The following is a 13,251-nucleotide window of genomic DNA, read 5'->3' as shown; positions in this document are numbered from 1 at the left end:
TATGTCAGCTGTTCAGCATTAGGCTTTACCACAAAGAGAGGGGGGAAAAAAGAGAAAGCGTCCAGGCTGTCTGCTTCAGGGACTTGGGACGCAGCTTGCTGTAACCTGTGTGCTCGCCTCCGGGCCAAACCTCTGTCGCTAATCTTAAGGAATTTGAGAGAAGCGGGACTTGGATGTACCTGTTAACAATGGTGGATGTGGTTGCCAGCTTCTGTCCAGGTGAGTGTCGTCGTGTCTTTATGTTTTGAACGCCGAGAGATAGGAGAGACATTTAGGCAGGATATAGGAGACACATTTCAACCAGAATACAGCTGTCCAAGCTCAAGGTAGGTAGCCTACATCAGCAGGTGGTCGAGTTTGTCATGATCTGGTCGATTTTTTATCACGTCTAGTTTAGTATAAAATTGGAAAGTCTTGATAGGTGTACAGTTCACTTGATTGTCAGCTGTTTTTTTTTTTTTTTTTTTACTGTGATTGTTGTTACAGTAATGAGAGATATCAAGTATTCTGGAAATTCTGTGTTTCATAGTATATTTTTCTTTATTGCTTTAGAGGTCTCCTGGAAAATTGCTCATGGATGCAGTGCTGCTGTATGACACGTGATAAAATGACACATAATAAGATGACGTGATATTTTCAAGCTCTTACGAAACATCACACCTCTGATAATAGTGGGAGGAGTCAACATCTCAAGCCATCTAACCATGGTTTCCTGTTCTCAGTCAGTTACTGTATGTGATTGACAGCTCTCATCTGACCTCATCTGATCTGAAGCCGTGGGGAGGTCTCTGCTTAGTTCCCATGCGTGAAGCCGTGAGGAGGTTGGCAGCACAGCTGACCCTATATCGGGGGTGCCATGGTCATCCAAGTGAAGCGACAGTCAGAGATTACTTAACTTTTCATCACAGAAGAGTCCAGCCATGCCAGAACTGGGATGATCAACTCCATTAGAATGCTGTGACAGACGTCCATATACAGTATATTTGAGTGACCGAGCCAGAAATAAAACATACAAAACAATCAATAAGGGAAGATTATATTAACATTTTATTAAATAATGCTTTTAGCACTAGGTTCACCCTAGAAGTTATTGTGGAGAAAAGGAGATCGCCTGATCACTGAGAAAAGAGGGTCTCAGTCCGGGCCGTCCTGTCCATCCTGTCCAACCATGGGAGATAATAGGACAGGAGGAGTAATAGCCGCTGCAAGTAAGTCCTCCTCTCACACACATCATGTATGACCTTTCACTTTGTTCTTGAAATGCATTTGAGGAGCTTTCGACTGGGTCTGTGTGTATCAGAAAACCGTCTGCAGGTGGTGAGGGGTCTGGAGGATGGGAGGGTGTGTGAGACGGGGAGCTGCTCCCTGGAGGTGGCCCTCAACCTGGCCTACGTCGAGGGAACCTGGGCCAGGGATGGGGTTCAACTCAAGTCCAAGCCCACGTGTCGCATCAGCGCCACCGGGAAGAGACACATCCTCACGCTCAGCAGGGTGGCGTTAGGAGACGCAGGCCTGTTCTCCTTTCAGGCCGACGGCATAGAGACCTCGGGTAGACTCACGGTTCTAGGTAGGCTGCCTGAACACACTGATCAATAGCGCCTTTCCACAGCGGATACCGATTCCTAGCCTATTACTTCTACTGAACATTAGCCTATAGACGGAGACGGGAAGGAACCGGGACATGGAACTCACTATAGCTACTACCATCACCAGACAACTCTCTATAGCTACTACCATCACCAGACAACTCTATATAGCTACTACCATCACCAGACAACTCTCTATAGCTACTACCATCACCACACAACTCTCTATAGCTACTACCATCACCAGACAACTCTATATAGCTACTACCATCACCAGACAACTCTCTATAGCTACTACCATCACCAGACAACTCACTATAGCTACTACCATCACCGCACAACTCTCTATAGCTACTACCATCACCATACAACTCTCTATAGCTACTACCATCACCAGACAACTCTCTATAGCTACTACCATCACCAGACAACTCTATATAGCTACTACCATCACCAGACAACTCACTATAGCTACTACCATCACCAGACAACTCTCTATAGCTACTACCATCACCAGACAACTCACTATAGCTACTACCATCACCAGGCAACTCTCTATAGCTACTACCATCACCAGACAACTCTCTATAGCTACTACCATCACCACACAACTCTATATAGCTACTACCATCACCAGACAACTCTCTATAGCTACTACCATCACCAGACAACTCTCTATAGCTACTACCATCAACAGACAACTCTCTATAGTTACTACCATCACCACACAACTCTCTATAGCTACTACCATCACCACACAACTCTCTATAGCTACTACCATCACCACACAACTCTCTATAGCTACTACCATCACCAGGCAACTCTCTATAGCTACTACCATCACCAGACAACTCTCTATAGCTACTACCATCACCAGACAACTCTCTATAGCTACTACCATCACCAGACAACTCTATAGCTACCATCACCAGTCAACTCTATATAGCTACTACCATCACCAGACAACTCTCCTACTACCATCACCAGACAACTCTATATAGCTACTTATATCACCAGACAACTCTCTATAGCTACTTCCATCACTCTGGGAAAATAAGCAGACGGGGGACACTATGAAATGAATGGAGTGAGACGTAAAATGGCTGATACCAGTAAAAGTAGAGGAGTCTTATTTGATTGAGGAACAGATTTGCCATCTTTAGAGTCTTAGAAACATGTTGACATTTTAAAATTGGAATGTCATTCAGTGGATCTTTTTTGAAAATAAATGTTGTTATATTTTGGGTGCAGACTGATGTTGTATTGAACCTTTTTAGACAATTGACACACACAAAAAATAGGGTAAACTAGGCTAACAATTTGGCTAGTTCTGACATCAATTTGAGAACATCTTTTATTTATTATATTGAAATAGACATTCCTGATATTTAAGCAGTTGGTTGCTATTCAGCACACATTTTTAAATGTTTTGGGACAGTATTTGCAGTTGTGAAGTTAATCTAAATCAACACTTAATATCTTTAGATAACAAAGTACTCAAACCTCTACTGTCTTTAACTATGAATGAACACAATACACAATAAAACTGACATATTATGTTTCTTAATCTTGGGTATTCAGTTATTGATTGGACAAAAATTACTGATCCATTTTCTCCACAATTCAGATCCAACATGCATCTATGTGTTGACCACAGTATGTACAGTATGTATGTAATGTATAGAGAAATTTGACACTACAAATCACTCACATTAAACATTTAGACATAGAACAAAGTCACAAATAAGAATAACAAAACAAATTGCCTAAGAATAAGATCCACAATTCAGATCCAACATGCATCTATGTGGATCGATTTTTTTTTAATTACTGGTACCAGTCCGATATCACATAGCAGTATTGGTACCGGTGGTACAGAAAGAGCAGCACAACAGAGAGAAGAAGAGAAGAGAACTGAAACAAAATCAGTTGTCAGAGGTGTCTCGTTGTCTTTCATCTGCGTGTCCACCCGCCGTCCTCCATCAGCCAGAGACATCTACATAGCGAAGGGGCTGGAGGACGTGGATGTGATGGAGCGCGAGACAGTGACTTTCCAGTGTGAGGTCAACCACGTGGATCTGGACGGTCGTTGGTACAGAGATGAGAGAAGGATCAGACCTGGGGACAACATCAAGATCAGACATGATGGTGAGTATGTATTATTGTATGTATGTATGTATGTATGTATGTATGTATGTATGTATGTATGTATGTATGTATGTATGTATGTATGTATGTATGTATGTATGTATGTATGTATGTATGTATGTATGTATGTATGTATGTATGTATGTATGTATGTATGTATGTATGTATGTATGTATGTATGTATGTATGTATTCAAACCTTTATTTATTCTCGAAAAGACAATTGAGGTCACCCTCGTTTTCAATGTTGTCGAGACTTTACAGACATTTCAATGCACACATTTCTACATGTATGTGTGTACTGTATGTATACTGTACCACAGTATGTATGAATGTATGTATACCACAGTATGTATGTATGCATGTATGTTTTGAATTGATTGATTGAAAATTGTATTAACAGATTGGATGCAGACCAGAGAAAGACTTTCGTCTTGTTTACATCATGGTCCCCCATTTTCAATTCATCATAACATATATGACATACATGACATACAGATACAGATACAGTACTGCTACATCTAGACATTTATGACATACCAGATCTACAAATACAGTACTGTTTGTGATACAAAAAGGGTCTAAAAAAGAGAGTATATACATTTGAGGGGGAAGAAACTGTACATTGGAGGAGGTTGGGTAGGTGGGGTGGGGTGGGGGGTGGGTTGGGTAGGCGGGGTGGGGGGGGGGGGGGTAACTGTACATTGGAGGGGGTTGGGTTAGGACATTTACAGGGGCCAGTTTCGAATTGCAGTCTCCCGTAGGTGCTCTTTGAGAGTGGTTTTGAAAGTGGGTAGTGATTCACATTCCTTTACAGCTGTGGGTAAGGCATTCCACATTGATGTGGCATAATTGCAAAACGTGTTTAGTCCCTTGTTTGAGCCGAATCTGGGTTTAACATGATTTGTGGAGCTCGCTCTGGTGTTGCCGTCGTGGTATTCACTGACCTTTGGGAAGTATTTTGACATGTACATGGGTACCTTGGTCGTGTAGTGTATCTTGTAGACCAGGCCCATTGCAAGTTGCTGTACTCTGTCGTCTACTCTAAGCCATCCTAGGTTGTCAAAATGGGCAGGGGTGAGGTGGGTTTTAGGAGTAAGGTCAAGCAATAGTCTGACCAGTTTGTTTTGTGATGTTTGTAATTTAGTTTTTAGCGCCTTTGAGGTGCTTTGGTACCATGAGGTGCAAGCATAGTCGTACCCTTGAATGAGTGCTCCTGCCAGAGTCTTCAGGGTATTCTTGTTTACCAGAGAGGAGATCCGGTACAAGAATCTAGTTTGTTGGTTGACTTTTTTTATTACATTGGATGCCATTTTGTCACAGGAAAGATTTGCCTCTAGGATGGAACCTAGGTATGTTATTTCATCTTTCCTTGTGACAATATTGTCACCCACTGTAACTGAGAAGCCGTCGGCCTTGCTGAGTTTGTTGTTTGAACCGAAGAGAATGGACTCTGTTTTACCCAGGTGTAATGATAGTTTGTTATCAGCGAGCCAGGTGCAGATTGCAGATGTATGTATGTATGTATGTATGTATGTATGTATGTATGTATGTATGTATGTATGTATGTATGTATGTATGTATGTATGTATGTATGTATGTATGTATGTATGTATGTATGTATGTATGTATGTATGTATGTATGTATGTATGTATGTATGTATGTATGTATGTATGTATGTATGTATGTATGTATGTATGTATGTATGTATGTATGTATGTATGTATGTATGTATGTATGTATGTATGTATGTATGTATTAGGGGTGTAACGGTACACAAAAACCACGGTACGGTATGTACCTCGGTTTTGAAGACCTCGGTTTTGAAGTCACGGTTCGGTACGGTTTTTCGGTTCCACTCAGGGGTGATGTAGTGTGCAGTAACTAATTGTACTTGTACGGCTGTCAACGAATATTCTATATTGAAATTAATAATCGACTTGTACAAAAAAAAAAAAAAAAGTATAATCATTATTATATGCGGCTGGGTGGCGCAGCGGACATTGCGCTCGTCACCAACGCAAGAGACACCGGGTTTGACTCCGGCTGTCGCCGTTGCCTCTGGCTTGGGCCGGTCGTCATACTAACTCAATTGGCAGAGTTGGTGGGTGGAAGTCGATGGGTGGTAGTCTGGACGTTGTGGACAACGACTCCTACAGGTCGGTTGGGGGACGCCTGCACAGCAGAGACAGGAAATGGCGGGGGTAGTGTGAGCCTCCCACACGTTACACCTCGCCAATGAGAGTCCGCGCTGGGAGGTGAAAAGATGTGACAGGCTGCCTCCACATGTATCGGAGGGGACATGTGATGCAAGGCTTCTATCCTCCCTATGACCGGCCTGTGAGGGGCATATGCGAGCAACGTTCAAGACAGGGGAGGGGAGAATTGGCACAGCAAAATTGGGATGGGAGAAAAATTGAAAAAGAGGAGAAAAAGTGGATCAAACATGTTTTTTATTATATTATAATTATATTAGATTGTGAAAAAAACAGCCCCCGGTGGGCGGTCGTTAGTGGTTAACATACCATTGTATTAGTTTGGTACACAGCCATAGGCACCTGGCCAATGGAGCATGCGGAGCATCCGCTCCACCAGTATTGAACTTGGGGGTGCAAACTAGGGATGCTCGATATTGGCTTTTTTACCGATACCGATATTGTCCAACTCTTAATTTCCGATACCGATATCAACCGATACCGATATATGCAGGGTTTTCACCCCCAAAAAAAGGAATAATTTCAGGTAATTAACATTACATATCTCTTGTTGTGGAATTAACACAACATTATGCATACTTTTGACAATAAATAAAATCAGAATTTGTTCTTACTTGCTTGCCTGGGTAAATAAAGGTTATAGGAATGTAAAAAAAATAAATAAAAAAATTGAAAACCGATACCGATATTTTCCTATATCACATTTTAATGCCGATATCGGCCGATAATATCGGTAGGCCGATAATATCGGACATCCCTAGTGCAAACGTGTGCTTTTGCACCCCCACTTTTTGATCATATGAAAAATATGATATATCCCCCCCCCCAATATATAAATCTAACCATAACTACGTAATTTCAATCAAATTAATAATACGCAATGACACTTAATAGCAAGTTTTTAAGTTTCCAAAGATTGTGTGACCCCCCACATTTAATGGTTTGATCCAGTGCCTCCCACGGTCCCTCCCCCAGAGCAAGAGCGTATTCGACGTGTTGGAATGGGGGAGGCGGCTGTTTTGAATGCCTCGTTTGAATGAAGAAAAGTTCACCTGGAAAGTGGATAACATTCGCTTTGTGAGGATTATTCGTCTGCGTTTTACACCAAAATGGAGCAAATCATTACGTAAATCGAACACTGTGACTGTATACTAAAGGCGCAAACAGATTGAAACTGAATATTTCTCGTATGGTGATGTGAGCCGCCGCACTGACTGGGGCTATTGATAGCGTCAATATTGCAATATAGCGTCAATAAGCTTGCTTGGTATCCAACGCTAGCTCGGCAGACAGTGAAGTGATGCTACTGTAATATATAGCTACGTGCTTAGCTAGCGTTAGCTAAAAGAGCCCTTGCAGTGAATCTTTCATGTTGACGTGGTCATGATTTAAGAATGGTTGTTGTTGTTGTTGCTACTGCTGCTGGGGATGTGAACGGAGGGGCTTCGGGAGGATCGGGAAAGATCTGTATCAGATACTCAAAATCAAAAAAAAAATGCGATCGGGACATCCCTAATTAACACTATGGTTGCCAAAACCGCCGTACCACGTCTTTCCTCTCCATGCTCATTCTGCCAAAGACGCCGTACCACGTCTTTGATATCAATATTTCTCCCCCGGAGACTTGAGATCTACTGTTGACCCCCTCTCAACTCTCCAACGGTTCAAGAGCGCCATCTGGTGGCCGATCGGCGGATCGCCCAGAGCGGAAACAGGAAATGGAAGCTGGTGCTCATTTCAATTCGGTCCGATCACTCGGTAATAGTCCCAGGACTCAAGCTGGACACAACGGATAGCAATCCGTTACCAATAACTCGATTAACAACATGATTTGGACGTATATACTATTATACAACCTGGAAATGGATCGCATATTTCTACATCCCATAATAGGAAACTTTCTGTTCCACGCTCATTGCCCAACGCTATGAGGAAGCTACGGTAAGATTCAGCGTTATTTTTTAACGTGTTCGATACTAACTGCTCTAATGATCATATCACCCACACTAGATGAATCATCTAACGTTGGCCACGGAATTATAAACGACCCCCCCCCTCATCCGGTCAACATCAGATGATCAGTAGTAACTTCTAGAAGCACGTCCATTTGAATTTTTTTATCTCGCGCAGATTCCTATCAAACTGTATTTGATCATCAATATAATGCATTTGGGGCTATAAATCACGTTCTGGAGAAAGCTGCAGAAAACGATAAAAACATACTTATACTTTAGACCGTATTTTAGTATGAATATGTGAATGAAAAAGTATAACGTTGCTACACCCTGAACAATAGATACTTGATGTTGAATGGGCCATAGTAATGTCAATTTAGCAATACAATTTAAAAAGTTATAGCCCTGCAAAGAAGGGGAACTTCTCCATATTAAATAGGGCTGGCGGAGGATGGTAAATTATGAATTTAAGCCTGGCGATCAAAGTGTTATTATTATTATTATTATTATTATTATTATTATTATTATTATTATTATTATTATTATTATTATTATTATTATTATTATTATTATTATTATTATTATTATTATTATTATTATTATTATTATTATTATTATTATTATTATTATTATTATTATTATTATTATTATTATTATTATTATTATTATTATTATTATTATTATTATTATTATTATTATTATTATTATTATTATTATTATTATTATTATTATTATTATTATTATTATTATTATTATTATTATTATTATTATTATTATTATTATTATTATTATAGTAATTGGCTATCATACTGCAATATAAACTGAGTTTTATAGTGAAAAGAGCAGTTTTATTGTTCAAGATTGAAGGCTCTATATTGCAGGAAATTGCACATACAGGTGTTCATTAAATAAAAAATAAAAAACACCCCTTGCCTGTCTTAAACAAACACACTGTAGCACCCACTCCACACACTTTATAGCACACACCCACTTTAAACAAACACACTGTAGCACCCACTCCCCACACTTTATATTTATTGATGAAGGATTGCACTACAACTCGTACACCTTACTGTAAATTGTACCTAAATTGTACCTCATCCCATTTCTGCTTTGCACTATATAGTACTGTACATTAGTACACTGCATAGTATTGTATATTATATGGTAACTCAGTTACGTCTATTCTGCATCGAACATTGTACATATGTCTATATTGAACACTGTGACCTCATTTTCTACTTCTAAATTACATGCTATACTATGTTATTTGATACTATCTTGTCTAGCACAGTCTCTGGAGCGTAACAGTAAGAAGCATTTTGTATGAAAGTATTCTGTACTTCTGTATGACAACTATTAAAGAAACTTGAAACTTGAAACTTGAAACTTGCACCCCCAAAAAAAGCAAAAAAAAATTAAGGTAAAAAAATATATATATAAAAAAAAAGAAATCTTGCACCCCCACTTTCAACTATAACTAGGCGGCGATCATGTACACAGCTGTTCGGTACGTTACGGTACACCAGTGACGGCTGCTGGATGCTTCGCCACTAGGGGCGCTATACCAAACATTTTGCAAACATGTACAAGGCACGCATTGGCGAATATTATCACCATTGCCATCGATCAATATATGATCACAGTCAGTCAAATGCAACCACGTTTCCAATAGCCCAACACAAACACGCACAGCTCTCTCTCTCTCTCTCTCTCTTGCTCTCTCTCTCTCTCCCTCTCTCTCCCTCTCTCTCTCTCTCTCTCCCTCTCTCTCTCTCTCTCTCTCTCTCTCTCTCTCTCAGATCGATTCAATAAGAAACACATATGTATATATTGTCATTTTAAACAAGTTACCATTCATTGTCTGAGTGGTTATGTTCTACCCGCGGCGAAATTAGAGAGAGAGAGAGAGAGAGAGAGAGAGAGAGAGAGAGAGAGAGAGAGAGAGAGAGAGCGAGAGAGAGCGAGAGAGAGAGAGAGAGAGAGAGAGAGAGAGAGAGAGAGAGAGAGAGAGAGAGAGAGAGAGAGAGAGAGAGAGAGAGAGGGAGAGAGAGAGGGAGAGAGAGAGAGAGAGAGAGAGAGAGAGAGAGAGAGGGGGAGAGAGAGAGAGAGCAAGAGAGAGAGAGCGAGAGAGAGACCGAATTAACTCACTGTTTACGTGGTCCACTCACTGTTGTCCCGACTCCCCAGACTGTTGATGTATATCAAGACGGAGGGCTTGATGAAGTGTATAATCCTCTGTTGATGATGTATATCCAGTCCACTGTCCAGACTGCCATATAGCTTGTTAGCTGTTAGCAGTTAGCACCACACAACAAGTAGTTTGATTTCTTTGTCCATTTCCGCGTCGAACAGACTGCAAACTACCTGGCGTTCTATCGCCATGCTCTAAGACAAACTCTAACCTTAACCAACTTTGAAAGAGTGCCTAAGCTTAACCGTCGAAAGAACTTGCAGTCACGCTCTAAGACAAATAGCTTGCATCTCAGTCACAACAACACAACTATGATCTCTACCACCAAGCTAGAATTGGAACATAGAAATTGGATTCGGCCAATCAGAGATCGTCTCCGCGAAATGCTGCTACGAAAAAAAAAACTGACGTCGGCCAATCAGAGAGCGTCTCCGCGAAATGCGGCTACAGAAATTCTTGACGCTGCTGCCTAGACCGCTTCAAATCGCGCCCGGATTCCAACATAATAGTCATATTTCAACGCACAACGCGTTACGCACTGATTGGCTGCGAGGGATACAGCGATCAAACTGTGACGCGCACTCAGAGCGCTATTGAGTCTAGCCCGGGCCGAGAAATACAAAAAAATTTAAAAATTAAAAAAAGTGTGTCACTTCCTGTTCAGGAAAACGAGTATTTTTTTATTTTATATATTAACGTTATATTGTGCATTGGAAACACAAACATACTTAAAATTAGTAAATATTACTAATTTTAAACATGTTTATATTATTTATAGGGCTATAAAACAAAAAACAAAAAAGTTTTTTTTTCTTATTCTCTGATTTAACAGGAGGGGGGGGGGGGGGGGCGGCGCCCTAGCGCCCCCCAGTGGCGGCCGCCACTGCGGTACACACTGAAATGGTTCGGTACGGATACATGTACCTTTACACCCCTAGTATGTATGTATACCAGATATGTGTTGTGACAGACTCTGGGGTGTATTGAGCTTGGAATGAATAAAATACACACAGCACAAGGTAGAAGCAAGTTTAACAGCCGTTTTATTGCTGTTTAGGGGGGAAGGAAGAGGTTAGTGTAAGCGTCAGCCAGTCCGTAATCCGTGAGAATCGTCGTTGTCCCATAGCGGGGGTCGGTAAACAGGGATTGGTTCTTCTCATACGGGCGGGGGCTGATCCGGGAGAAGAGACGTCGGGCAAGCAGGGGTCGATACCAGTCAAGTCAAGTCAAGAGTTTTAATTGTCACGGCATACAGGTATACAATGAAATGCGGGTGGTCTTGCCCGCAACGATGTGCAATACAGTGGTACATATAATAGAATCAAAAGAAGAAGACAACATTGTGCAGTAACAGGTAACAGGTAACATGGAGTGACATCTCGGTATCTGTACATAGTTATTTACAAAGCATATGGGACATGCTAGTTAGCTTTGGTAGTGCAATACACTGTTCCTGTTATTCTAATTTAAAGTGTCCTTTCCTTTGGCCATAAGTGTGCGTGTGTGCGACATGAGTGTGTGCCCGCTCATGTTAAAGTGTTAAGTGGCTGCTCGTGTGTGAGCGTGCACAGTGTGCGTGTCGTGTGTGTGTTCATGTGTGCTTGTGTGTGGACAGTTCAATGTTCTGAGCACTCAATGTTCATTGTTCATGGCTCTGATGGCCTGGGGGAAGAAGCTGAGCCTAAGCCGCTCTGTCCTAGTAGCTGGGGTTCGCAGGCGTCTGCCTGACCTCAGCAGCTGAAACAGGCTGTTATTGGGGTGGTGAGGGTCTTTCATTATCCTGCAGGCTCTGGATTTGCACCTCTTGTTGTATAGAACCTGCAGGGGGGATAGTGCAATACCCGTGGTACGCTCGGCTGAGCGCACCACTCTCTGTAGGGCCTTCTTGTCCTGTGCCGTGCTGTTTCCATACCAGGCAGTGATGTTTCCTGTCAGGATGCTCTCTACAGCTCCTGAGTAGAAGGACTGGAGTATCTTTCCCGATACTCTGAACTTCCTTAACTGTCTCAGGTGGTAGAGACGCTGTTTCGCCTTCTTTACTACTGTGTCTATGTGTGTTGACCATGTCAGGTCCTCTGAGATGTGGACCCCCAGGTACTTGAAGCTGCTCACCCTGTCCACGGTAGCCCCGTTAATCATCAGTGGTGTGTGCGTCTCCTGCTGTCCTCTCCTATAATCCACGATCAGCTCCTTGGTTTTACCAATGTTCAGGAGCAGGCTGTTGTCCTGGCACCAGCGTTCCAGTACCTCAACCTCCTCCCGGTAGGCCTTCTCGTCGTTGTCCGAGATCAGCCCCACCACCACCGTGTCATCTGCGAACTTCACTATGGAGTTGGAGCTGAACTTGGCCACACAATCGTGTGTGTAGAGTGAGTACAGCAGGGGGCTCAGAACACAGCCCTGGGGGGACCCGATGCTCAGGGTGATGGTGTTGGAGGTCTGACCGCCTGGGGTCTTTCGCTCAGAAAGTCCAGTACCCAGGCGCTCAGGGCGGAGCTCAGACCTAGCTCTATCAGCTTGTCCCCCAGTCTGGTGGGGACTATGGTGTTGAACGCTGAGCTGTAGTCAATGAACAACAGTCTCACATAGCCCCCCTTCTGACGGTCAAGGTGCGAGAGGGTGCTGTGCAGTACCTGGGAGACCGCGTCGTCGGTGGACCTGTTTGTCCTGTATGCAAATTGCATAGGGTCCATATCACTGGGGAGGGAGGCACAAATGTGGTCCTTGACCAGCCTCTCGAAACATTTCATGACCACAGAGGTGAGTGCCACCGGTCTGTAGTCATTTGGACATGTTGGGGAGGGCTTCTTCGGCACAGGGATGATGGTAGACATCTTGAAGCAGGCAGGGACCACTGACTCCGCCAGTGATTGATTAAATATGGCGGTGAACACAGGGGCCAGCTGGTTGGCACAGGTCTTGAGTATGCGTCCTGTTATGCCATCTGGGCCAGCAGCCTTCCTGGTGTTCACCTGCATAAATGCTCTTCTCACACTGTGTTCCGACAACGAGAGAGTGTCCCCGCCCCCCCGCGGTTGCCCCCCCCCCCCTCCACAACAGCCGGCGCGCCAGTGACGTCACTAGCCGGAGAGCCAGCAGCGCCACTGTCTACACCAAACCGAGCGTAGAAGATGTTGAGCTTGTCCGCGAGG

At 42.8% G+C, this 13,251-nt stretch overlaps 1 protein-coding gene across 1 annotated transcript in view; it reads left to right on the top strand.

The window, feature by feature from the left end:
- Positions 1-1,260: 1,260 nt before the first annotated feature.
- obscna (obscurin, cytoskeletal calmodulin and titin-interacting RhoGEF a) overlaps positions 1,261-13,251 on the top strand; it is a gene marked incomplete at its 5' end in the record, with an annotated part of 182,792 nt that continues 170,801 nt past the window's right edge. The window contains 2 exons of the mRNA XM_084311315.1: positions 1,261-1,567; positions 3,573-3,734. Of these exons, the coding sequence (XP_084167441.1) occupies positions 1,261-1,567; positions 3,573-3,734 (469 nt within the window). The remainder of the gene's footprint in view (positions 1,568-3,572; positions 3,735-13,251) is intronic.

The sequence above is a fragment of the Notolepis coatsorum genome, assembly GCF_963971535.1.
Source record: "Notolepis coatsorum genome assembly, chromosome: 3".
Taxonomy (NCBI): domain Eukaryota; kingdom Metazoa; phylum Chordata; class Actinopteri; order Aulopiformes; family Paralepididae; genus Notolepis; species Notolepis coatsorum.
This window is presented reverse-complemented; position numbering and strand designations above follow the sequence as displayed.